Genomic DNA, 26,410 nt, shown 5'->3' with positions numbered 1-26,410 from the left:
TTTTGAGGCATATTGAGCTTGAATTTTTCTTCAAAGAGAAGACAAAGTGGGTCTATTAAAAAAAAAAGTAATGGGATTGCTTTAGAAAGTTGTATTTCAAATTTAAAGTCTTTTGGATCAATTTTGAACAAAAATCTATTGATTAATTTATATACATAATGCAATCACATGATTTGTCTACGTATTTTGATGGAAGGCTGAGATTTGTGACAAGTCTTGGGTTTAAATCAAAATGCTTTATTTGTTAGAACTTGACCAAAAATCTTAACAAATTATCATAACTTGTTGTTAACACAAGTCTAGAACAATGTCAAGTAAAAAGTCTTTGATGATGAAAGCACCGTAAGTCATGCCGGCACCGTCAAGAGTGTGCTTTCAATATTTATTTGTGGATGTTAATGTCGCAATATTTTTCTTAAATGAGATCTAAATTTAAACGATCGCATCGGAAAAATAAAACCATTTGTTCAAATCACAGTAAATAAATAAACTCATAAAATTTCTATAGTACAGTGAATTTTATATTTATTTTTGGATAAAGAAATATTATGTATACTTAGTACCAAATGTACAAAGAGGTAATAGTATTACTAGTATCAACCAAATTCAAAGAACTATTACAAAGATGGACGAGTTTATAGGGAAAAATTGAGCCATATGAATATGTGATTTCTATGTAAATTAGACAGTATATATATATTAAAATTAGTATAATATTAACAACTGACACTCAGATTTATGTTCCTCCTCGATACTATTTTAATTAAAAACGACTAAAAGCATCATGAGATCAAGTAAATAATACATTGCATAGCACCATCATTTGTGGCTAATAAGTCCGCCACTTGATTTTGTTTATGCTGGAGCTGGACTATGGGTTTCTCATACAACCCATATATTCATAAGGAATATTGGAGTACACTATATACTTATTTATTTATTTATCGCAAAAAAAATATTTTTGAATTGTTAAATAGTTCGTCTCTAATGAAATTTTTCGATGATTCACTATTGAGTATGATTATCGATGAATATTTTCTATTAACGATAGAAATTATCTGACGTTATGTTTTCAATGAAAAATTTAATAATAAAAATATAATAATGTCATAATATCGATCGAATCAACGTTAATTTGTAATAAATTATTAATAACAATTATCTCTTGCTTTTGATGTAATATTATCACCTCGGCCGTACTATATATTTACTACGCATGAAATGCTTTCACAATAGCCCCAAATCAATCAATCAATATTATTACGAAATAACATTGCAAATTCCATCTTTGCAAAATGTTTCCAGCACTTTGAATTGCAAAGTGCAGTGAATGTAGTATTTTTATATTAGTAATTTTGTTTATCTTTTTATTAAGAGAGAAGTTTATTTATGAGTGCAAAATTCTCAGTAGAAGTCGAAAAATAAATAAAATGAATTATGATTTTACCGAGCTTCAAAAGTAAGGATATGTAAAAAGCACGATATGAAGATATTTTGACATAATGACTCTGCTCTTTCTATTTCGATATTCCCATATATGATGACCAATCTCCCCCCCCCCCCCCCCCATTTTACATCTTCTTGCAAATAATGATAATAACAACAATTTAAAAATTTGACAGAGGTTATAATATTTTCTGATTTAATATTTATATTAAAGCACTAGAAAACCCTTTTTGAGTGAATAAAGAAAGCATTAATCTTATTATTTTGTAGAGTAACATGTTTTTTCTGCCTTTTATAAGTATTTTTTTGAATTAACTATTCAAAAGATTTATATGCGTTGATACAATCGAAGATATCCTCGAATAGCTATAGATTTTTAAAAAGATTATTGCAAAATATGTTAGCTTAGTCCATAAACACATTTTGGATGCGATCTTGACTACTTATAATGCACACATTATAATGGTCCTATCGATTTCAATAAAATACAACCTTAAACTAATATGGTCAAACATAGAGTTACTGAAATTTTGACCCTTATATTATTTGATTTGAATACGATCTTGACCACTTATAATGCACATATTTATCTTGATCCTATCAGTTGTAATAAAATATAATTATAAACTAATATAATCAAATATTTGATCCACTATAATAAAGATAACCTTTCTGATGATAAGTTGGTACTTAGAGCCCATTTGGATTGGCTTATAAGATTTTGAAAATAGCTTATAAGCTGTTTCAGTTTTTTTGAGTGTTTGATTGATCAATTTAAAGTTATTTTGTGCTTAAAATAAATCCCAAAAAATAATTTGACCTATTTGACTTAGCTTAGTCCAACTTTTTTTCTTGGCGTTTATAAGTTGAAAGTAACTTATAAATTGCTTTAGATAAGTTAACCTAAACTGATCAGAAGAGGAAGTTAACAAATAAAAGAATAATAATCGCAGTTAAGTGAACTTATGAAAGACACTAGGGGGATGATCTGCAATTTTAACAAACGCCGGGGAGTGCACGAAAAAAATTTAGTCTTGCACCTTAAATAGCCTGTCCACCGCGAACCGGGCGGAGCTACAACCTCCGTCCTGGAGAGGGAAAGAAAAATTTATTTCCCCCGTCTGTTCAGTTCAATCAATTACATCTTTTTCAAAACCCTAGTCTAAAATCCTCCTTTCGAAATTCACGTCAGTTCATATACAAAAGCTAGCAATTTCACTCTCAATTCGTTCAAATTACAACTGTGAATTCTGAAAAATCAGTTCTGTCGAAAAGCTTCTCAATTTCTCGTTTCTTAAACCCCAGTTCAAGTCCGTTTACTTCAAAGATTATTGATTTCTGCATCTGGTTTTCAGAGTTTATACAACATGAGTCCCATTCAGGATTTCGATCAGCATTCTCGGCACCTTCTCGAACCCGACCTCCGTACTTCACTACCTTTACTGTTCACTCTGTTTTTCATTTTTTTTCTTCTTTCTATTTAATTATATGCATGTGTGTGTCTATAATTATCTGTTTTTTTGTTTTTCTGTAACAGCAATTCAAACAAGACTACAGATGGCAATGGAGGTGCGGGATAGTTTGGAGATAACACACACAGGGGAGTACTTAAATTTCCTTAAATGCTATTTTCGTGCGTTTTCCGGTGTTTTATATCAAATTACAAAGCCACAGTTCTCAGATAATCCTGAACATAAGCTGAGGAACATTGTGGTTGAGATACTAAATAGGCTTCCTCACAGTGAAGTCCTAAGACCATTTGTACAGGAGCTCTTGAAGGTGGCAATGCACGTTCTTACAACGGATAATGAAGAAAATGGCTTAATTTGCATTCGTATTATCTTTGATTTGCTTCGGAACTTTAGGCCTTCTTTAGAAAATGAAGTTCAACCCTTTTTGGACTTTGTTTGTAAAATTTACCAGAATTTTAGGGCTACTGTAAGCTATTTCTTTGAGAGTGGGGCAATGGCAGTGCCTCCACCGCCCATGCCCACGTCGTCTGTGTCCTCTTTGGGTGAGGCTGATGTGAAACCAATGGAGGTGTCAGATCAAATGAGTACTTCTAATGGGTATTTGGGCGCTGGTCAGCTTAATCCCAGTACGAGATCATTTAAGATAGTTACTGAGAGTCCGTTGGTAGTGATGTTCCTGTTTCAATTATATGGACGGCTGGTTCAGACAAATATTCCCCATTTGTTGCCTTTGATGGTTTCGGCCATATCAGTGGCGGGTCCCGAAAAGGTGCCTCCTCATTTGAAGACCCACTTTATTGAACTGAAGGGTGCACAGGTTAAGGTAAGATTTTGATCTCTTGAAAATACACTTTTCACTTGAGCTCTTTAGTTTTTGTGCAAGTTGGTGTAAGTCACCTCCTTTTTAGGCCAATTCTGATAATCAAGCTGTTAGACAATTGCTCATGATAGTTTTCTGAGTTTGCCGATGGAGAAACGAAGCCCATTTAATCTTACTCGTGATCTTTTGCTTTTAGTTTATTTGACATTACCTACTTATGCTTATTTTTGGAGAACTTAGTTTTCTGTACATTCAGCTGTGCCATGTCTAGTGGGTTTTCTTCTGCCGTTATTGTATTCTTTGTTATTGTAGTAAGATGGTGTTAACCCCATCAACTGTTGGTTCATGCTACAATTGTCCCTAAGATTGCCATTATTGTAGGATTACTGGTTAGTGATGTACCATTTTTCATAGGCATATTTGGACATATAGCTACCTTTTCTTTTCCTGAGGAAGAATATAGGGAAAAGAGAAAGCATAAGCTTACTTAGTAGTCCTCATCCTACTAACTGAAAACAAATTGTAGTCCTCATTCTTCAGCACCTTTGGTTGGTAAACTGTTGTTCTTTTTTTTCCTGTCTTTTTCTTCCTTTTCTGCTTTACACTTAACCTTATCTTGCGTCTCTTGAGGTGAATAAGTTTATGATCATGTCTTGTTGCTTTCCTGTGGTTTTGGCAATTCATCTTTTTCTCCCTAATATGTCCTCCTGTGCTTCCTTAACTGCCTGTTCAAGTGTATTACCTCTTTAGTCAAATCAGATTACATCAGTTGAGTACAACACACGTGTAGAAATCAAAGTCAAAAAAGTTTAACTTGATTCATTGGACTTATTGTAACCCTTGAACTCCAACCACCGTGCCTTAGTCCCAAACAAGTTGGAAGTCTGTTTTGTGTAAATAACGTCACATTCTGTTACAACTTAATGAAGAAGAAACATTAATTGAGGATAAACACAAAGACAAAATAGTGATGATAGGAGGTGGGAGAGTGTGAATCTATGAGGAAATATGTACTTGATCAGTAGAATGACCCTGTAAACCTCGTTTATTCTTGTTAGTTTGTGGTTATAAAGGTAATATTGGGAGTAACTTGTGAAAGTTTTAAACATCACACTATAGCCACTTTCCCCTCTTTATTATTGGCACAAACAATATTTTAGATGTCCAAGGATAGTTTGCGTAAAGGCATATCAAGACGAGAATATTGGTTGGTTAAAAATGGGAAGTAGGTCAATTGAGTTTTTTTCACAAAAAAAGGAAAAGAAAAGAACTGGAAAGTAGGTCTAGTGAGGTTCTTGAAAGCAAGCCAAATAAAAGAAAGAAGAAATACATTTGTCAGTTTGCTATTTGCTTGGTAATGCACCATTACATTCACCACTTGTTTGTCCTTTTTATTTTTTATTTTTTATATATTCACCACATAAACAATCCATGCATTATAACACACATTAGTATCTGAACCGAATGGCCCTTGGAACTTTTTCTGCCCCATCCCCATTTTTGTGTTGGGAGTGGGCTAAGTGTTGCTTGACTAATTGGAGCTGCTGGTGGTATAGAGATGGTTTTTGAAATTACGTCTATTCCTTTCCATTATCCTATTTTTGTATTTGATGAAATACGAATATACTATTCCTAATTGAAGATCTTGGATTAAATTGTCGCAGAGGCATAATTAATTGATCATAGAGTGACCTTACCTGAAGAAACTGATGGTCTTGAGTGAGTTTATGAAGTCTTTATGGCATAAAGTACCAACAGGAAAAGGAAACTAAAATGTATAATAGAAGTCCATCCAACACTCAACATCACCACCCACCGACCAAAAGAATTTAAAAGGAATTCAAGAGAGGATCGTTCTCGTGATTTCTAATAGTGTGTCCAAGTGTAAAACCCAGAAAGAAGTGGCCAAGCAGTTGAAGAGTTGGATTGACAACCTTGGCTCCAAGGTTAGAATGCCATAAGAGCGACGCCAGGTGAAGTTTACCTATCTGTCTAAGTTTTGGTGGGTAGAAAGATCCCGTACTGCACTAGCGGGAGGTTGGAGGTACTTGGTGACTCAGTTGAGGTACACACAAGTTAGCATGAAAACCATGATTATTAACTGAAATTTTGTCTAAGCACAAGCAGTTATGTTTGAGGGAATGTCCCAGATTCTTATTAATTATACTCACCAAAAAAAAGTGACGTCCTAGATTTATTAATATTTTGTTACCTCCATCGTTGATAAATTCGAAGATAGGTTCGTTTGTGCTTATTTTGTTGTTTTCTGTTCACCTTATCTGCTTATTTTGTTGTTTTCTGTTCACCTGATCTAATTCTTTTCTAGATAACTTACATTTTCCCATTCAGTTTGAGGGGGAGAAGACTAAGTAGACTTATTTTGTTCAAATCTGCAGACAGTTTCTTTCTTGACTTACCTGTTGAAGAGTTTTGCTGACTACATTAAGCCGCATGAAGAGAGTATATGTAAAAGCATTGTGAATCTGCTTGTCACATGTTCAGATTCTGTGTCTATTCGAAAGGTGATCTCCGTGTTAACTTGATTTGTCTTTGCTTTGCATATAGTTGAAAACTGAACTTTGTTGTTTAGGAACTGCTGGTGGCCCTGAAACATGTTCTTGGGACAGATTTCAAGAGGGGTTTGTTCCCCCTTATTGACACGCTTTTGGAAGAGAGGTAAATGTTCAATCACATGTTGGGTGGGAAAAACTCATGCTTTCTTGTGACTTTAGAAATTTAGTGTCTTGTATGAGGTGCATAAAAATTGCTCAGCATTATAAGGGGTCGTTAGGTAGGATGTATAATAATTGTGCTAAATATAGTGTATTAGTAATGCCGACGTTAGTTATGCCGAGATTATTTCTTATGCACTGGTTGGTTTGGTGTATTAAAAATAACATGCATTGTATAATTTCTAAAATAAATTATTTGTTTACAAAAACACCCTCTACAAATATGGTGGAGGATGGGGAAAAGGTTTTGAGGGGCAATTGTGTCTTTAATCATGCTAATGCATGCATTCAAAACCCTTGCATTACTAATACCATGGTTTGTCATATATTAGTTATACGTAGCTTAATACCAAATAGAGTGTATAACTAATACTTGCATTAGTTATACATGGGTTGAAAAAGTGCACCAAACAAGATATTAGGAATACACAAAGCTAGTGGCTGTATTATTTTTCTAATGCATCTTACCAAAAGACCCCTAAGCGATAAAAGCTGGTTGTGAAGTGTTCCCCATTCACCATTACCTGTAAAAGTGTCCCTGTATTTGCCTTGTCCCTTGATTAGTACCACTTTACTGGCCTTTTGACCCAGTCTTGCATTCCTGGATATCTATTCCTGGTTAGGAAGTTCCTGAGCTGCACGTTGGAAGTGTGCTTACAGAACTGTGCCTTTTACTGGCAGACAATTGGAAAGGGTTGATAGGAAACAAGATTAGGAGAATAACCAACAACAACAACATACCAGTGGAATCCCACAAGTGGAGTTTGAGGAGGGTAAAGTATACGGAGACCTTGCCACTACCTTATGGAGGTAGAGAGGCCGTTTCCGGAAGACCCTCGGCTTAAAAGTACCTGTTCCAAGAATGAGAGAGCAACAATACATATACACCATATCAACTAAAACAAGAAGCGCTACAAATTCTACAAGACAAGAACAATATTAATAACAAGAAAATGTTAGTCAGATGGCAGTAGCAACACAACTAAACTGGCACGCCTAGGCCTAAGATCGTCACAGGACAATACCACACTCTACCCCTGCTAGTCTTCTACCTTTACTAGCCTTCTACCTTAATACGCGACCTCTACTCCTTTCTATCTAAGGTCATGTCCTCGGTGATATGAAGTTGTGCCATATCATGTCTAATCATCTCTCCCCAAAACTTTTTCGGTCTACCCTTCCGCGTAGCCCCCAAATCCAACTGCTCGCACCTCCTAACTGGGGCGTCGACACACCTTCTCTGCACATGTCCAAATCATCTCAGTCTTGCTTCTCTCATCTTATCTGTCACAGAAGCCACTCTCACCTTATCTCGAATAGCCTCGTTCTTAATCTTATCTCGTCTAGTATGCCCACACATCCATCTCAACATCCTCATATCCGCAACATGCATCTTCTGAACATGGGAGTTCTTGACTGGCCAACACTCCACACCATATAACAACGACGACCTAACCACCATTCTGTAAAACTTACCTTTAAGTTCGGAGGGTACCTTTTTATCACACAAGACTCTAGAGGCAAGCCTTTATTTTGTCCATGCTGCCCCAATGCGATGCGTGACATCCTCGTCGATGTCCCCATTACTCTGGATGACGGATTCAAGATATTTAAAGCTTTCTCTCTTGGGGATAAGTTGAGTGGCAAGCCTCACTTCCATGCCCTCTTCATCCGATGGAATACTGAATTTGCACTCCAGGTACTCTGTCTTGGTCGTGCTCAATTTGAACCCTTTCGACTCCAATGTTTTTCTCCAAACCTCCAACCTATCATTGATTATGTCCTGAGTCTCATCAATCAAAACTATGTCATCTGCAAATAGCATACAGCATGGCACCTCCTCTTGAATAGATCGTGTTAGCTCATCCATCACCAAGGCAAAAAGAAAGGAACTCAACATGGATCCCTGTTGTATTCCCATCTCAATAGGAAAGTGCTCTGAGTCACCTCCCATCCTCCTAACTCGAGTCTTGGCTCCAACATACATATCCTGTATTACCCTAATATAAACCATCGGAACAGCTTTAGCCTCCAAACAACTCCAGAGAACCTCCCTCGACACTTTGTCATAAGCCTTTTCAAGATCGATGAACACTAGATGGAGTTCCCTCTGTCTTTCCCTAAATTTCTCCATCAGTCTCCGCATAAGATGGATTGCTTCAGTAATCGACCGCCCCAGCACAAACCCAAATTGGTTATCTGAAATTGACACTCTTCTCCTCACCCTCATCTCTACCACCCTCTCCCAATTTTCATAGTGTCACTCAACAATTTGATACCAATTACAATTTTGGATATCACTCTTGTTCATGTACAATGGGACCATAGTACTCCACCTTTATTCATCTTGCATCTTAGCTGTCCTCAAAATAACATTAAACAACCTAGTCAACCACTCTAAACCTGCCTTGTCAATGCTTTTCCAAAAGTCCACCGGCATCTCGTCGGGTCCGATCGCTCTCCCTTTCCTTATCCTACTAACAACACGTCTAACCTCCTCAACCCTAAAGCACCTGCAGTACCCAAAATTTCGAACACTATGGGAGTACACCAAATCACCTATTACAACATCTCGGTCCCCTCTTTCATTTAAGAGTTTGTGGAAGTAAGATTGCCTCCTTTGTTTAATAGAGGTCTCATTTACTAGCACTTCACCTTCTTCGTTCTTGATGCACTTTACTTGATCCAAGTCGCGAGCTTTTCTCTCTCTCGCTTTGGCGAGCCTAAACAATCTCTTATTCCCCATCTTTTTCTCCTAACTCGACATATAAACGTTCAAAAGCTGCCGTCTTAGCACTCGTGACCGCCGACTTTGCTTCCGTCTTCGCCGTCTTATAAATACCTTTAAGCCTACACTTCTTAGCTTCACCCATACACTCAAACCACTCCGTATAGGCTATCTTCTTAGCTTTCACTTTGTCTTGAACTTCTCCATTCCACCACCAATCTCTTTGGCGACCACCAAAGATTCCTCTCGGTACCCCTAGTACCTCGGTAGCTGCATTTTTAATGCAACCAACGGTCATGTCCCACATGTTGTGTACATCTACGCTACTACTCCAGGCCCCCGTACTAATTAACTTCTCCCCCATTTTCTGATAAAAGGCAGGGGTTATGCCCCCTCCCCCCCAATCTAATCCTCGATCGATCATAAAGTATCTTCTTTCTCCTATTCCTCTTAATCTCCAAATCCATCACTAAAAGCCTATGTTGGGTAGTAATATTTTCGCTTGGGATAACCTTGCAATCCTTACAATGGCCCTTATCCCTTTCCGAAAGAGTAGGTAATCAATCTGCCTCCTAGCTACCGTGTTACTAAAGGTAACCAAATGATTTTTCCTTTTCAGAAAACATGAGTTAGCAATTAGCGAACTCCAGGAGAGATACCCCGCCACCATTCCTTTCCCCAAAGCCAAAACCTCCATGGACATCATCAAACCCACCACATGTTGTTTCGATATGACCATTAAAATCTCCACCAATGAAAATCTTTTCGGTGTTCAGTATACCTCTCACTACCTCATCCAAATCTTCCCAAAAGAGCCTCTTGACTTCCTCATCCAGACCCACATGGGGTGCATACGCACTGACAATATTCACAATAAGTTTGCGTATAACCAACTTAATAGTCATCAACCTATCACTGATCCTCTTTACCTCCACCACACTCTCTCTAAGATCCGCGTCAACTAGAATACCTTCCCTATTTCTATCTCTTGAGCTTCCTGAGTACCACAATTTAAAACCGTCCACATCTCGAGATTTGGTACCTACCCATCTAGTCTCCTGAACACAAGCTATATTAATCTTTCTCCTCTTAAGACTCTTCACTAGCTCTATGGACTTCCTTGTAAGTGACCCTATGTTCCATGATCCTACTCTCAACTTAAGATACCCCGCCCCCCTCTTACCACTATTTTCCTTTGCCTTCAACCCCAATTGAGGACATGACCCTAGTCCACCATCAATTTCTAATGCCATTAGAAACTATGAACTACAAAGTGAAAAGTTGAGAACAAATAAATCAAGTGGATACAAGCAACAAGATATATAACAGTATATAATGTATAGATAACAATATATAATGTAGACTAGTTACAACACTCCCTAACTAATAGGCAAGTATGCTAACGGAAGCACACTAGCCAATAAGTGCTGGAAGCGGAAAGAAAAGGGAGGACAATAAAGGTAAGACTAAAACAAAATAAGAACAATAGTGGTAGGCAAACTAATCAGAGGCAAAAACAGTATTTGGGGTTCAAGGGATCCGATAGAAAAAGGAAGATTGAACCTGGCTTCCTGGACGTCAACGGAATATACTTGGAGCCGCCGGAATTTGGGCACCTGTTTCGCCGGAGAACGAGAGAAGACGATGAAGAGTTGGTCGGATTGGTAGCCGTTGGAAGCTTGGTGATGCTATGTGTGGTCGCCGGTGATGCCGCCGGCACCTGTTTCGACAGTGATGCCACCGGCTCTCTCCAGTTTGCTGCCTAGGGTTGCGTCGAACAGGAAGAAGGGAAGAGAGAGAAGAAGAGGGGGGAGAGGGGAGAGAAGAAGGAGAGAGAGAGAAGGGGGTAAGTAAGATACCTGGCTGGTCCTTGGTGGCCTCCGGCGGAATCGATAGCCGTTATTGGGAAGAAAGAGCCGTTATCGGAAGAGAGAGAGAAGATTGTAGGGATATATGAATGCTGAAGTCTTTGCTCGATTAGGAGAATAACCAACAACATTAAATAAAATTGGTTGCCGTTAGCATTCCTCCAAGAAAAAAAATCCCACTAAGTCGCTGTTAAAGTATGTATATGCGTTTAATTAACTTCTTGCCAGTTCTTTCCTTCATGCTATTGTGGATCGTACTTCTTATCTTGTTTTTGCCTGTGGGAATTCAGGAATGAACAAGGATTAGTCAATTAAGTCTCTTGGTTAGATGTTGCAATTTGATGTTTGAAATAAACTCCATCAGGGTCCTTGTTGGAACTGGTCGTGCATGCTTTGAGACATTGAGGCCTTTGGCTTACAGCCTATTGGCGGAGATTGTTCACCATGTCAGGGGGGATCTTTCTTTGTCCCAGGTATTGCATGCTTTGATACTTTGGTCCTATTCTGTAAGAAGATGTTGATTTCTGTGGTAGTCTGTTGTTCTTATTGCTTCCTAAGGGATTATTTTTGGTGAAATGATTTATGTCAATGAGTGCCTTTGCACCTCCTCCCTAGTTCCTCAACATAGTGGAACGTTGTATGATTTCAATTCTGTTAGAATTATGGCAGTTGTTTTCTTTGGATAAAGGCCCTACCAAGGGAAGACTTTAATGGATAAACTGTACTAGTTGGATCCCGTTCTTGACAAAGAAGCTTAAGATAAGGAAGGAGAGGGGTCGAATTGCCTGATAGTTGCTTCTTTCGATTAATTAGTGCTTGAAATGTTGTGGTTGAACAAAGGAACATTAGTAGTTGGATTTTTCTTTATCTTCACCCTTCTCCTTGTCTAATATTTATTTATCAGATTTCTTCTGTGATCTATAATTTCTCCTTATCTTTCGACTGATAATGCCGTCTGCATATGCTTTCTTTTCCATTGCTACTACTGAAAAGGGTATATCTTGATTTATTTGTGTGCAGTTATCACGGATTATTTACCTTTTCTCAAGCAACATGCATGATGCTTCTTTGTCGCTCAGCATCCATACCACATGTGCTCGTTTGATGTTAAATCTAGTAAGGACCGTATTCTGTCCTTGAAAGCATTATGTATATCTGCCCCCCCCCCCCCCCCCCCCAATTGCAGCTGCAGTATAACTAGATGTTTTGGACGTTTAGATGGTAGTGGTCAATGTTCAATTTGACTGATACCCTCATCTTCCTTTGACAGGTGGAACCAATTTTTGAGAAAGGTGTCGACCAGCAATCTATGGATGAAGCAAGGATTTTGTTGGTCTGGGACTACTATTGCATATTTCAAGACTTTATTTGTTTCTTGGAAAACCACAGTTTTTCCAGATATTTTTGTACTAGAACTCATGTCATTATATTTGTGTTAGGGTCGGATTTTGGACGCTTTTGTCGGCAAATTCAACACGTTTAAGCGTACAATTCCGCAGGTAATAAATCGATTTCGACTTTCGGTTGGATGATGTGGAATTCTCTTGGGTCTTTGGGCTTCTTTAACTCTATTAACTTATCTTTTTGAGAAAGATCATTAGCTCTATCCCTTTTTTGTTTTCTAGATCCAAAGTAGCTTTGAACTTTGTTGCAGTCTATTGTTTTTTATCTTGTATAGCTTCATGGTTGTAAGTTGGAGATTATTAAACTCACAAATACTACTACTATTCCCAGTTTAGCTCTCCCTATTTGTTATCCTAATTCCGACCAGTATCGATTGTTCAATCTAGCCATATCATAATCCAATTTTTAATCTGTGTGTTATTATTCACTTCCCTTTCCAAACAACTCATTAGAAAGATATCAAGTGTGCAAATAGAAAAATAAATAAAAAAGAATAGCTTTTGAAATTGTTGGGTAACGATGTCCAAGAGCTTCCTAGTTCTTGTTTGCTGGGTAATTTGGATTCCCTTCAGCTTTATGCAATCTAAATCCAGTTTAATCTCTGTAATGCTGTTGTACCGGCTTGGTACTGCCTATTATTTAATAAAAAAGATGTGCAAAACAGCTCATAATGTAGGAGTTTTAGGTTATGCACAATATTGTAAATAGATATTCATTGCTTCTAATTAAGAAATATTCTCTTCATAAAAAAAGTAATTAAGTAGTCTAAATATAAAAAATATTGGTCTCAATGGGAATATTATGAAATATTCTCTAATCTAGTCTTACAAATTTCGTTTATACATGTGTACTGTGCTCAATGACATTCACAGTTACTTTACTTCCTGAATACAATAGCATCAAATGTGCTTATTTGTCGGATATTCCCAGTTTTCCCCGTTTATAAACCAATCAACTGTATTCGGATTAATACTTCCTCTGTATATTTGGACTGTAGCTACTCGAAGAGGGGGAGGATGTGAAAGGTCGATCTACGTTGAGGTCAAAACTAGAACTTCCAGTGCAGGTAATTTTCGTGAATATCTTTGCTTTCCTCAATTCGTGTCTTTCCTGAGTTGTCAAGCTCTTTTTGAGTCCCTTTAATATGGTTTGAAGCACTAGTGGATTCAAAGTTGAGGGTTTATGTAACTCTTCTAGTTCTAATGCCTTTTTTTTAATTTTTTATGTGTACTGATAATTTGCATATTCAATGGTACAAGTTGAATAAATTGTTTAAGTGCGATAGTTATAATCACATTATTGTTTGATTTGTTATACCATTTTTCTGATAAGTAAGACATTACTTTTATATGTGAGGTTGTTGGGAGCCTTAAGTAGAATAAAAAGAATCTCTTTCCACCACTAAGTATCAAAAATAAGCTTCTTACTGCCAAAAACTCCTTTATGTGCATGAACTTTGTATTCATAATTAAAACTTCTTCCTGTGTAGTGGGCATTGCCTTTCTAGTGCATATTAAGTCATGAATCTCTTGAACATAGAACGAGAATCCGCCAGTATAAAGATTTTACACTAGGGTGATATTATTACTGGATTATTTTCTTGCTTGGCTGCCGTCACTACTTTTTTGCTTGAAAGAACACTCATAGACTAGAGGTGATGTTTGAATGCCGGAAAGTTTACTTTAGTAGTATTGTTCTGTCATTAAATTTCATTGTTTGTATTTGGTCTTCTCTCTTGACCGTGAATTGTAATTTCTTAGGCGGTACTCAATTTGCAAGTCCCTGTGGAGCACTCTAAGGAAGTCAATGATTGCAAGCATCTGATTAAAACTTTGGTTATGGGTAACAATTCACTAACATTACCTTGTACATCATGGACGATAGATGAACTGTCTTGCTCTATTCTAATTTGACTTAGTCTGCTCTTTTTCTTTGTAACTAGTTACCTTTACGTCTTTCAGGAATGAAAACCATAATATGGAGCATCACCCATGCACATTTGCCTCGATCACAGGTATATAAAATTAACTGTTCCAGGAGTTCCACTTTCATATTTCTACTTTTTCTAATGTGGTCCAGCTGGTTCTAGGTTTCGGCTTCCACTCAGGGGACGCCTCCTCAAGTTCTTGCCTCAGCTTCAACTAGTTCAGCAGTACCTCAACCTTTTAAAGGGATGAGAGAAGATGAGGTATTATGCTAATGCAGCATTTGATCTTGCATAGTGGCCTCAATTACATCACTTCAATCTTTGTTTAGGGGATGCTTGTGGCCGAGGAATGTTGTTAATTCACTTTATGTTTTAACTGTTGGTAGGTTTGGAAAGCTTCTGGTGTGCTTAAAAGTGGTGTTCATTGCTTGGCATTATTCAAAGAGAAGGAGGAAGAGAGAGAAATGATCCACCTTTTTTCCCAGATTTTGGCTATTATGGAACCACGGGATTTAATGGACATGTTCTCCTTGTGCATGCCTGAATTGTTTGAGTGCATGATTTCTAACACACAGTTAGTCCACATCTTTTCCAGCCTATTGCAAGCACCAAAGGTTTTTAGACCATTTGCAGATGTCCTGGTTAACTTCCTTGTAAGCAGCAAACTTGATGTCCTGAAGCATCCAGATTCACCTGCAGCAAAGCTGGTTTTGCATCTTTTTCGGTTTTTGTTTGGTGCTGTTGCTAAGGCTCCTTCAGACTCTGAGCGCATTCTGCAACCTCATGTGCATGTTATTATGGAAACTTGCATGAAAAATGCAACCGAGGTAGAAAAACCCATTGGTTATTTGCAACTCCTTCGTACAATGTTTCGCGCCCTTGCTGGAGGAAAATTTGAACTTCTATTGCGTGACTTGATTTCTATGCTGCAACTCTGTTTGAGTATGCTATTGGCTTTGCTTGAGGGGCCTAATGGTGAAGATATGAGGGAGCTTCTGCTGGAGCTTTGCTTGACACTGCCTGCACGATTAAGTTCACTGTTACCTTACCTTCCTCGCCTGATGAAGCCTCTTGTTATGTGTCTCAAAGGAAGTGATGACCTAGTGAGTCTTGGTTTAAGAACACTTGAGTTCTGGATTGATAGTCTTAATCCGGATTTTTTGGAACCAAGCATGGCAAATGTCATGTCTGAGGTGATTTTAGCATTATGGTCTCATTTGAGGCCTGCACCTTATCCTTGGGGTGGGAAGTCTCTGCAGCTCCTTGGCAAGTTAGGTGGGCGTAATAGACGTTTTCTCAAAGAACCTCTTGCTCTTGAATGCAAGGAAAATCCTGAGCATGGGCTTCGTGTGATCCTTACATTTGAACCATCCACCCCATTTTTGGTGCCGTTAGATCGTTGTATAAATCTTGCAGTGGCTGCTGTCATGCAAAGAAGCGTTATTGTGGATGCTTTCTATAGAAAACAAGCTCTAAAATTTCTTCGTGTATGCTTGTCATCTCAACTTAATCTTCCAGGTAGTGCTACTGATGATGGATTTACTTCTAGGATGCTCTCGACATTGTTAGTTTCCTCAGTTGATCCATCTTGGAGAAGATCAGAGACATCTGAAATTAAGGTTCGTGATATAACTTAGTTGCTGTGTTTATTCCTAAAAACCTGTTGATGACTTCATTGGTGGCAATTCCTTTATTTTATGTTGCTGGCTCAGCAATATTAGATATTTATTTAATCTAGTAGTTTCCTGAGAGTTAGGAAGATTTCAGGTTATCTTCTCATCTTATTTCCATTATGATTCAAATAGTAATGATTGAAACTGTCATGCTTCTAGGCTGACCTGGGTGTCAAGACAAAGACTCAACTCCTTGCTGAAAGATCTGTTTTCAAAATTCTCCTTATGACCATCATCGCAGCAAGTGCTGAACCAGATCTGCATGATTCCAAAGATGAGTATGTCATCAGTGTCTGTCGACATTTTGCCATCATATTTCATATCGAAAGCTCTGCTGCCCATGGTACTCTTTCTGCCGCTCCAGTTGGTGCTTCTGTGCTTTCGTCTAGCACCATTATTAGTGCAAAGTCAAGATATAGTACTTCTTCCAACCTGAAAGAGTTGGACCCTCTTATCTTTTTGGATGCTTTAGTGGATGTCCTGGCAGATGAAAATAGACTGCATGCCAAGGCAGCTTTAAATGCACTAAATGTGTTTGCTGAGACACTTCTATTCCTTTCTCGCTCAAAACATTCAGATGTATTGATGTCAAGAGGAGGTCCTGCCACACCTATGATGGTCTCTAGCCCATCAATGAGTCCTGTATATTCTCCACCTCCTAGTGTTCGTGTCCCTGTTTTTGAGCAGCTTCTTCCCCGTCTTCTGCATTGTTGCTTTGGATGTACATGGCAATCACAAATGGGGGGAGTCATGGGGCTTGGTGCTTTGGTTGGGAAAGTCACTGTTGAAACTTTGTGCGCTTTTCAAGTGCGTATTGTGCGTGGACTTGTTTTTGTTCTCAAAAGACTTCCTGTTTATGCCACTAAAGAGCAGGAGGAGACCAGCCAGGTGCTTACACAAGTTCTTCGTGTGGTGAATAATGTTGATGAAGCAAATAGTGAAGCGCGGAGGCAAAGCTTCCAAGGAGTAGTTGAATACTTTGCATCGGAATTGTTTAATCCTAATGTGTCTATTAATGTGAGGAAGATTGTGCAGTCTTGTTTAGCACTTCTGGCAAGCAGGACTGGTAGTGAGGTTTCTGAGTTGCTAGAACCCCTATACCAACCTTTGCTTCAGCCTCTTATACTGCGTCCGTTACGGTCAAAGACTGTTGAGCAACAGGTAAAATTTTGCTGCTGGAGTTATATTTATGATTTTCTTTCATCTGAACTAATTATCTTGCATCTTCAGGTGGGGACTGTTACAGCTTTGAACTTTTGCTTGGCCTTGAGACCTCCACTTCTTAAGTTGACTCAGGAGCTAATCAATTTCCTGCAAGAAGCATTGCAAATAGCTGAGGCTGATGAAACTGTATGGGTTATAAAATTTATGAATCCTAAGGTTGCAAACTCATTGAACAAACTGCGCACAGCCTGCATTGAATTACTCTGTACTGCTATGGCGTGGGCCGATTTTAAAACCCAAAATCAATCTGAACTGCGCTCAAAAATTATTTCGATGTTCTTCAAGTCTCTGACAAGCAGAACTTCAGAAATTGTAGCTGTTGCAAAGGAAGGGTTGAGACAGGTTGGTTTTAGTTCTCTGGCATCAGATTTTCCATTCCATCACCACTTATTGATTTTGTTTATTCTTCCATGCTTATGGCATGTTAGTGGATCTTCTTAGAAATGTGATTGGGTTACAGTCGTGTTCCTTTGGACATTTCTTTACTGGCGAGGTTGGGAGAAAAATAACTTGTTTTAGTTTGCGGGACTGTTAGTACAAATTGACAAAAAGGGTATGCAGTTAGGCTTGACAGAGAATCGATTTTTGTGTGCCAACGTAGAACATTGGGTGTTGTATTTTAAAGGCTTTTCAAGCATGCTTTGACATTAGACTTTCATCTTCTACTCCCTAAGGCATACCAATGTTTTGGATAATGTACACATGCTCAGCTGGATGCTTGTTTTTCTGTTGCGTGCTATAACTTTCAGTCAATTCTTTGTGGTTGATGTTGTTGTTGCTATAAGTTCCAGTCAATTCTTCACAGTTACCTTTTCCAAAAGAAGGAGTCTCAGTCAATTCTTTGCTTCATTAGTTTTAGTTTCTTCTTTCCTTCATGGTGTCTTTGTTATGTAGGTCATACAACAGCAAAGGATGCCTAAAGAACTTCTACAAAGTAGCCTTAGGCCTATATTGGTTAACTTAGCCCACACTAAAAATCTCAACATGCCTCTTCTTCAAGGTTTGGCCCGCCTGCTTGAGCTACTGGCCAATTGGTTTAATGTGACCTTAGGTGGCAAGTTACTGGAGCATCTTAGGAAATGGTTGGAACCTGAAAAGCTAGCACAGTGTCAGAAGTCGTGGAAGGCTGGAGAGGAACCAAAAATAGCTGCTGGTAGGATACAGCTTCAATCCTAATAATCACATGGGCATCTTCTATGTGGATATACTTCTATTTTTGACACGTATTTTGTCCTTGCGGTTGCAGCTATTATTGAACTCTTCCACCTGCTTCCATCTGCGGCTGGGAAGTTTCTGGATGAGCTTGTGACATTGACTATCGATTTGGAAGCAGCCCTTCCACCTGGGCAGTTTTACAGTGAGATTAACAGTCCATATAGGCTGCCATTGACCAAGTTCCTGAATCGATATCCAACTGCTGCTGTGGATTACTTTCTTGCTCGCCTATGTCAACCTAAATACTTCAGGCGGTAGGCAATATGCTTGTTGATATTGTGTTCCCTGGTTTGCGGTATGAGCAGTTATGTTGCTTTTTTGCTTCCACAGCTCTCTGATTTGTTTAATATATTTGCAGCTTTATGTACATCATAAGGTCAGATGCTGGACAGCCTTTAAGAGAAGAACTTGCAAAATCACCGGAAAAGATAATTGCAAGTGCTTTTCCTGAATTTATTGCCAAATCTGATGCATCTGCTGTACAAGAATCTTTGAGTCGGCCAAACACTTCTACTGGTGATGAAGGCCTTGGTACTCCTCAAGTAGAGGCTTCTATTCCTTCAGCTTCAACGAATGTGGCACCTCAAGATGCTTATTTCCAGGGTCTTGCCTTAGTGAAAACTTTGGTCAAGTTGATGCCCAACTGGTTACAAAACAATCGTGTTATCTTTGATACGCTGGTACTGATGTGGAAGTCACCAGCAAGAATCTCCCGTCTGCAGAATGAACAGGAATTAAACTTAGTTCAGGCAAGTTATGTTGCGTTTTCGTACAAACTGGTATTTTTATTCTTCATTACATAATCGTCCCTGGATAATTGTTTGTTTCTAAGGTGCTTGTTCCACATGAAAGCTTTATCTCTTTGATTGCTTTATAGTATTGAAACCTATTCTTTTGTGAATTCTGTTTTTATAGTTGAGATCCTTGTATGAAACTTGGACTGTTTTTACCTGTCTTATGGTCATATTTTACTCCCTCATGCTGTTTTCGATGAGTTAATAATTAGTTTCCTCAGTCTTTTGGGGAAAGGATGATGGTTTACTTTTAGTTGCCATGCCACTTAAACTAGTCTAGAACAATCATTGCTTAATGAGCAGATAATTATGTTATTTCTGAGGTTTCAAATGTATTGCTTTTCTTCATTATTTTGCCAAGATGTTCTAGTGATGCTTTTGGTATTGGTGTATTATTCAGGAAATTGGTTTTTGATTTTTTCTTTATCACCTGAATTTCCTGCTAACTTATGGATTACAAATTTTCAGGTCAAAGAGAGCAAATGGCTTGTCAAATGCTTCCTGAATTATTTGCGACATGATAAAACTGAAATTAATGTTCTGTTTGATATCCTTTCCATCTTCCTCTTTCGTACTCGTATAGATTTTACCTTCTTGAAGGAGTTCTATATCATTGAGGTATGTTTGTTAGGCTGCTATCTGTCTATCAAGTTTTTTCGCTAGAGGCCTTAGTTTTGGTAACCCATTGTTGTCTTGCGATTAAGGTTTCTGAAGGCTATCCACCCAACATGAAGAGAACCCTGCTCCTGCATTTTTTGAACCTTTTCCAATCGCGACAACTTGGTCATGATCATTTGGTGGTTGTAATGCAAATGCTTATTCTTCCAATGCTAGCTCATGCATTTCAGAATGGTCAGACTTGGGATGTAGTTGACTCTGCGATAATTAAGACTATTGTTGACAAGCTTCTTGACCCTCCAGAAGAGGTAAATGATTGCATATCTTTATGTTCTTATGGAGTCCATATTCTTTTACGGTTAATCTTGTGCTGATTTTGGGCATATTTCATCTTCTTCCCTGATTTACCTTGGTAGGTTTCTGCTGATTATGATGAGCCTTTGAGGATAGAGCTTCTGCAACTTGCTACTCTGCTTCTCAAGTATCTACAGACAGACCTTGTTCATCACCGGAAGGAACTTATAAAGTTTGGTTGGAATCATCTGAAACGTGAAGATAGTGCTAGTAAACAGTGGGCATTTGTTAATGTCTGCCATTTCTTGGAGGCTTATCAAGCTCCAGAGAAAATTATTCTTCAGGTACCACTATTTGTGGTGGTTTCACAATGCCATCTGCATGCAATACGTCACTGGCGTAAAGTTCTATTTATTATATATTTCAATTAATCTATAAAAGCTCTCTCCAATATAAATTCCCTTATTATTGTAGTGCTTATCGACTTCTCTCTCTCTCTCTCTCTATATATATATATATATATATATATATATATTTGTATATATCAGATTCAATCACCCACTGATATTAGCTGTATCAACAGACATAGTATTTCACTGCTTTGATGTACCCTCATCAGTGATATGTTTTATGCTGGCCTCCTGGAGCATTTGCTGTGGCCTTCTCTTGGATTATTTCCCAAAAAAATCTGTGTGGAGAGGTTTTGGTGTTTTCTCTGTTCTATCCGTTTGTGCTCAAAATGTATGAAACAAGCATTAGTTCTTGTGTGTTTTTCCTGTTTGTGAGATATCTGCTTCTATTCCATTGCCTCCAACCAGTGCAATGCTGTTTGTAATTTGGCTAACTTTGATTACATCATGTTCTCCATATGTGCAATAGTTTGCGAGTCTTATATTTTGTTGAAGGTTATATTTTTATGCTTACGAATAGGATAAAAATGTTTGAACTAATGCTGGTAAGTGTTTATAGAATAGGCTAGGTTGTGTTTGCATGAGTTTGTGATACCCGTTACATTTCTACTTCATCTCATTACGAGGATCGTGGGAGAAATTGTTGTTTTTTTATTGATGGTTGACACATCTTAAATTCTTTCTGTGAACTGTGTGCTGTTCTATTTTCTTAGTGCAATCTGATCTTAAGAGGGAGTTAGTTACTGCAGGTATTTGTCGCTCTCCTTAGGACTTGCCAGCCGGAGAATAAAATGTTGGTTAAACAAGCACTTGATATACTCATGCCAGCACTTCCAAGAAGGTTACCTCTTGGTGATTCCCGTATGCCTATATGGATTCGTTACACCAAAAAGATTCTCGTTGAGGAGGGTCATTCTATCCCTAATCTCATCCACATATTCCAGCTCATAGTTCGCCATTCAGATCTATTCTACAGTTGTAGAGCACAGTTTGTACCTCAGATGGTGAACTCTCTGAGTCGTTTGGGATTGCCATATAATACTACGGCTGAAAATAGACGTCTTGCAATTGAACTTGCTGGGTTGGTTGTGAACTGGGAACGACAAAGACAAAGCGAAATGAAAATAGTACCTGCTAATGATGGGATTGGTCAAAATGCTGATGGACTGAGTCATGCTTCTGCTGGTAGTGTTGATCCCAAGCATCCAACAGATGGATCTTCATTCTCAGAAGACCCTAGTAAGCGTGTGAAGGTTGAACCTGGTCTTCAATCCCTTTGTGTTATCTCACCTGGCGGTGCTTCATCAATTCCTAATATTGAAACTCCTGGATCTGGCGGGCAACCTGATGAAGAGTTCAAGCCAAATGCAGCTATGGAGGAGATGATTATTAATTTTCTGATCAGAGTATGGTTTTTCCCTGAAATGGTTTGTGAAGCTCTAGGCAGGAGCATACTTCATTCTATTTTATCCATTCTTTGCCTGCTTCTTTTATTTTGTGAACATGAAATTGGCTATTGTATCCACTTCCTTGAAAGAAGATAGTCCGTGAATATTTGGCTTTTATTTATCCTCTTTCTTGTAATTTGCACTTTTTGGTACACAAGTTAAATTTGTTAAATGCTTGTGTGGGTCTTCAAGCTGAGTTTCCTGAGATGCTTCCCTTCCAAGTCTTTGAAGTAGTTCTGTTCTTTCTGGACATTCTTTATTCACTTGCCTCGAAAGAACTCAGTAGATGGTGCAATTTATAGTGTGAAGCTACAGTTCAGTGTCCACATTCAATCATTAGCTCTGTTTTTTTTGTGTGGGGTTTTTTGGGGTGGATAGTTCAGCTGAATCTTTTTGAGCATGTGGGAGTCCTGCTTTGTTTTCTTTTCATAATGTTGAGGATATTGCGTTTCTTTTTTTCAATTTATTTTTCCATTTTATGATACCATTCTAGTGGAAGTTTTTTTTTCATGATTTGAGGTTTCTTCGTTCTCTGATGTTAACTTGTTTGAGGTCTGGCATTAGGTAGCGTTAGTGATAGAGCCCAAAGATAAGGAGGCAAGTTTGATGTACAAACAAGCTTTGGATCTGCTATCACAAGCTTTGGAGGTGTGGCCAAATGCTAATGTCAAATTTAATTATTTGGAGAAGCTGCTCAACAATCTGCCACCTTCTCAGTCAAAGGACCCTTCCACAGCACTGGCCCAGGGTCTAGATGTGATGAACAAGGTTCTGGAGAAGCAACCTCATCTGTTCATCCGCAACAATATCAACCATATATCTCAGGTATGTCCCTAGGCAGAATCATTTACTATGACCCTACTTCCAATCGGTGCACCTTATCTTAAATGTACATTTATTTTTTTACAGATTCTAGAACCGTGCTTCAAGTTCAAAGTGCTAGATGCTGGGAAGTCAATGTGCTCCCTCTTGAAAATGGTTTCTGTTGCTTTTCCACCTGAAGCAGCTAATACACCACAAGATGTGAAGATGTTGTATCAAAAGGTAGAAGAGCTTATACAGAAGCACCTTGCTGCTGTTGCAACTCCTCAAACTTCTGGAGAAGACAATTCAGGTAGCATGGTGAGCTTTGTGCTTTATGTAATCAAAACCTTGGCAGAGGTGCACAAAAGCTTTATTGAGCCAGTAAATCTGGTCCGTCTTCTTCAGCGCCTGGCTCGGGATATGGGGTCATCCATTGGTTCCCATGTGCGGCAGGTATTGTATAATGTTTCCTGATGCTGTAATTATTATCATTAGTTTCTGCTGTTTCATAATTTGGGGGGGGGGGGGTATGAGATGTGTTTATTTAGTAAGTCCCGAGTTTCTTTTGGTACAAGCTAGATTTCATTTTATACATTTTTCTTGAGTTTGAGCTTGCCCAATTCTTCTCTAAACTGTATGTAAGGCAGGATTCTTTTGAAGTAATGCGTTTTGTTGACAACAAGTCATGGTATACTCTCACTTACAGGGTCAGAGATCAGATCCTGATTCTGCTGTCACTTCTTCTCGTCAAGGTGCTGATGTTGGAGTCGTCATTTCCAACCTGAAATCTGTGTTGGGCCTTATTAACGAAAGGGTCATGGCCATCCCAGATTGTAAACGACCTGTAACCCAAATACTCAACTCCCTGCTTACTGAGAAGGGTACCGACTCTTCTGTGTTGCTTAGCATACTAGATGTAATAAAGGGATGGATTGAAGAGGACATGACAAAACCTGGAGTTTCTGTTGCATCTAGTACCTTTCTGTCTCCAAAAGATGTTGTTTCTTTCCTCCAGAGGCTTTCACAAGTGGATAAACAGAACTTCACGCCCAGTGCTGCAGAAGAGTGGGACAAAAAGTATATTGAGCTTCTCTATGGTCTTTGTGCAGATTCAAACAAGTAAGCGTTTTTTTATTTTACTTATACTCATTTATTTTCCAATTTGAGAGGGAAGTCAGCTTGCTTTCACCATGGCATGAGATGGAACGACCTTGTTGATTTCCAGGTATGCTCTTTCTTTGCGTCATGAAGTTTTCCAGAAGGTAGAGAGGCAATATTTGCTTGGTATACGGGCAAAAGATCCTGAAATGAGAAAGAAGTTCTTTACTCACTATCATGAATCCCTTGGGAGAATGTTGTTCACAAGATTGCAGTACATCATCCAAATTCAGGACTGGGAAGCTTTGAGTGATGTATTTTGGCTGAAACAAGGGCTTGATCTTCTTTTAGCTATTTTGGTTGAGGATAAGTCCATAACGCTAGCTCCAAATTCTGCCAAGGTGCCTCCACTTGTAGTTTCGGGTTCTGTTGGTGATTCTACAGGGCCACAACCAATGGTCTTGGATGTTCCAGAAGGTTCGGAAGAGGCTCCTCTAACCTTTGATAGTTTTGTAGCAAAACATGCACAGTTTTTGAATGAAATGAGCAAGCTCCAGGTAATGACATTTTCTTTTAGCTGACAAACATATATCGCGATTCTTCCTTGAGATAATCATATACCCCTTTAAGGCTGTCACTGGCGCAAGCACTCATGATCATAATTACAGTCTGTGTTTTGTCCTTGTTTATTGTTTATTTATTTCTTTGATAATCATTTTTGGTCAAATTTCTGTTATTCCGTACTTTTGTAACCGGTTTTTAATATTTTCTACCCGCATTACTTGAAACTCGGCTCTCCTATTGTTGGGCAGAATTCCCTTTTAGGTTTGTTTATGCAGTTTTTAATCATATATACACTTATTGAACTGGGTCATTTGTTCTAATACGGTGTTTGTGACTCGTCTTTGCATATTTGAAAGTCCATTTTAGCCATCCTTGTGAGATGTGTATTACAGCAATTTTTGCACATCATGATGTCTGCATTACACTTTTTATCTTTAAGTCGTCATTAATTGAGATTTCGCCTTTGTTTAAGGTTGCTGATCTTGTCATTCCACTGAGAGAATTGGCACACACTGATGCAAATGTTGCGTATCACCTCTGGGTTTTGGTGTTCCCTATTGTGTGGGTGACTTTGCACAAGGAAGAACAGGTAGCGCTTGCAAAGCCAATGATAACTCTGTTATCGAAGGACTATCATAAGAAGCAGGCAAACCATCGGCCAAATGTTGTGCAAGCTCTTCTGGAAGGACTTCAGCTGAGTCATCCTCAGCCTAGAATGCCTAGTGAATTAATCAAGTACATTGGAAAAACTTACAATGCATGGCACATTGCGTTAGCGCTGCTGGAAAGTCATGTTATGCTTTTCTTGAATGACACAAAATGCTCGGAGTCTCTTGCTGAGCTTTACCGATTACTCAATGAAGAAGATATGAGGTGTGGATTGTGGAAGAAACGGTCAATTACTGCTGAGACACGGGCCGGACTTTCACTGGTTCAGCATGGCTATTGGCAGCGGGCTCAAAGTCTCTTCTACCAAGCCATGGTTAAAGCAACCCAGGGCACTTACAATAATACGGTACCAAAAGCTGAAATGTGTCTCTGGGAGGAGCAGTGGCTATGTTGTGCTAGTCAGCTTAGTCAATGGGATGTGTTGGTTGACTTTGGCAAGATGGTTGAAAATTATGAGATATTGCTTGATAGTCTGTGGAAACAGCCTGATTGGGCATATTTAAAAGACCATGTTATTCCAAAGGCTCAAGTGGAGGATAGTCCAAAACTTCGTATTATTCAGTCCTATTTTTCCCTTCATGAGAAGAGTACAAATGGCGTGGCAGAGGCTGAAAACACTGTTGGAAAAGGTGTTGATCTTGCTTTGGAACAGTGGTGGCAGTTACCTGAAATGTCCATTCATGCCAAAATTTCCCTATTACAGCAATTTCAACAACTAGTTGAAGTTCAAGAATCAGCTAGGATAATTGTGGACATTGCCAATGGAAATAAACTCTCTGGAAATTCTGCTGTTGGGGTTCATGGTGGCCTATATGCTGATCTTAAGGACATCCTTGAGACATGGAGGCTAAGGATACCAAATGAATGGGATAGTTCGTCTGTTTGGTATGATTTGCTTCAATGGAGGAATGAAATGTATAATGCTGTGATTGATGCTTTTAAGGATTTTGGTAGTACAAATTCACAGTTGCATCACCTTGGATATCGTGACAAGGCTTGGAATGTAAATAAGCTTGCTCATATTGCTCGTAAGCAGGGTCTTTATGAGGTGTGTGTGTCTGTGTTGGAGAAGATGTATGGACATTCCACCATGGAAGTTCAGGTACTAAGTACGCTCCATTTTGTCTACTTTGGTTCTTTCCTATAGTTCTAAATGCGTATGCCCCCTCCTGACACTCCCGAAAAGAAGACAGGAAAAACTG

General features: G+C 38.6%; 1 protein-coding gene across 3 annotated transcripts in view; it reads left to right on the top strand.

The window, feature by feature from the left end:
• Positions 1–2,497: 2,497 nt before the first annotated feature.
• The window catches only part of LOC129872325 (uncharacterized), a 28,394-nt gene continuing 4,481 nt past the window's right edge, over positions 2,498–26,410 (top strand). Inside the window, exons 1-28 of one of the 3 annotated variants that reach the window (XM_055947277.1) lie at positions 2,498–2,633; positions 2,802–2,871; positions 2,984–3,741; positions 6,135–6,260; positions 6,329–6,414; positions 11,431–11,539; positions 12,087–12,182; positions 12,337–12,399; positions 12,506–12,565; positions 13,468–13,536; positions 14,231–14,312; positions 14,432–14,484; positions 14,560–14,658; positions 14,784–16,016; positions 16,230–17,231; positions 17,301–17,636; positions 18,189–18,447; positions 18,541–18,763; positions 18,868–19,258; positions 19,772–19,921; positions 20,008–20,229; positions 20,338–20,559; positions 21,375–22,052; positions 22,638–22,898; positions 22,983–23,330; positions 23,584–23,996; positions 24,103–24,532; positions 25,012–26,310. In XM_055947277.1, the coding sequence (XP_055803252.1) occupies positions 2,814–2,871; positions 2,984–3,741; positions 6,135–6,260; positions 6,329–6,414; positions 11,431–11,539; positions 12,087–12,182; positions 12,337–12,399; positions 12,506–12,565; positions 13,468–13,536; positions 14,231–14,312; positions 14,432–14,484; positions 14,560–14,658; positions 14,784–16,016; positions 16,230–17,231; positions 17,301–17,636; positions 18,189–18,447; positions 18,541–18,763; positions 18,868–19,258; positions 19,772–19,921; positions 20,008–20,229; positions 20,338–20,559; positions 21,375–22,052; positions 22,638–22,898; positions 22,983–23,330; positions 23,584–23,996; positions 24,103–24,532; positions 25,012–26,310 (9,126 nt within the window). In that variant the 5' untranslated portion in view covers positions 2,498–2,633; positions 2,802–2,813. Of the gene's footprint in view, positions 2,872–2,983; positions 3,742–6,134; positions 6,261–6,328; positions 6,415–11,430; positions 11,540–12,086; positions 12,183–12,336; positions 12,400–12,505; positions 12,566–13,467; positions 13,537–14,230; positions 14,313–14,431; positions 14,485–14,559; positions 14,659–14,783; positions 16,017–16,229; positions 17,232–17,300; positions 17,637–18,188; positions 18,448–18,540; positions 18,764–18,867; positions 19,259–19,771; positions 19,922–20,007; positions 20,230–20,337; positions 20,560–21,374; positions 22,053–22,637; positions 22,899–22,982; positions 23,331–23,583; positions 23,997–24,102; positions 24,533–25,011; positions 26,311–26,410 lie in introns of all 3 variants that reach the window. The other 2 variants (XM_055947276.1, XM_055947278.1) reach the window with 2 other exon arrangements.

This window comes from Solanum dulcamara, chromosome 11 (genome assembly GCF_947179165.1).
Source record: "Solanum dulcamara chromosome 11, daSolDulc1.2, whole genome shotgun sequence".
NCBI lineage: Eukaryota > Viridiplantae > Streptophyta > Magnoliopsida > Solanales > Solanaceae > Solanum > Solanum dulcamara.
Note: the sequence above shows the minus strand (reverse complement) of the source record. Positions and strands in the feature narration are given on the sequence as shown.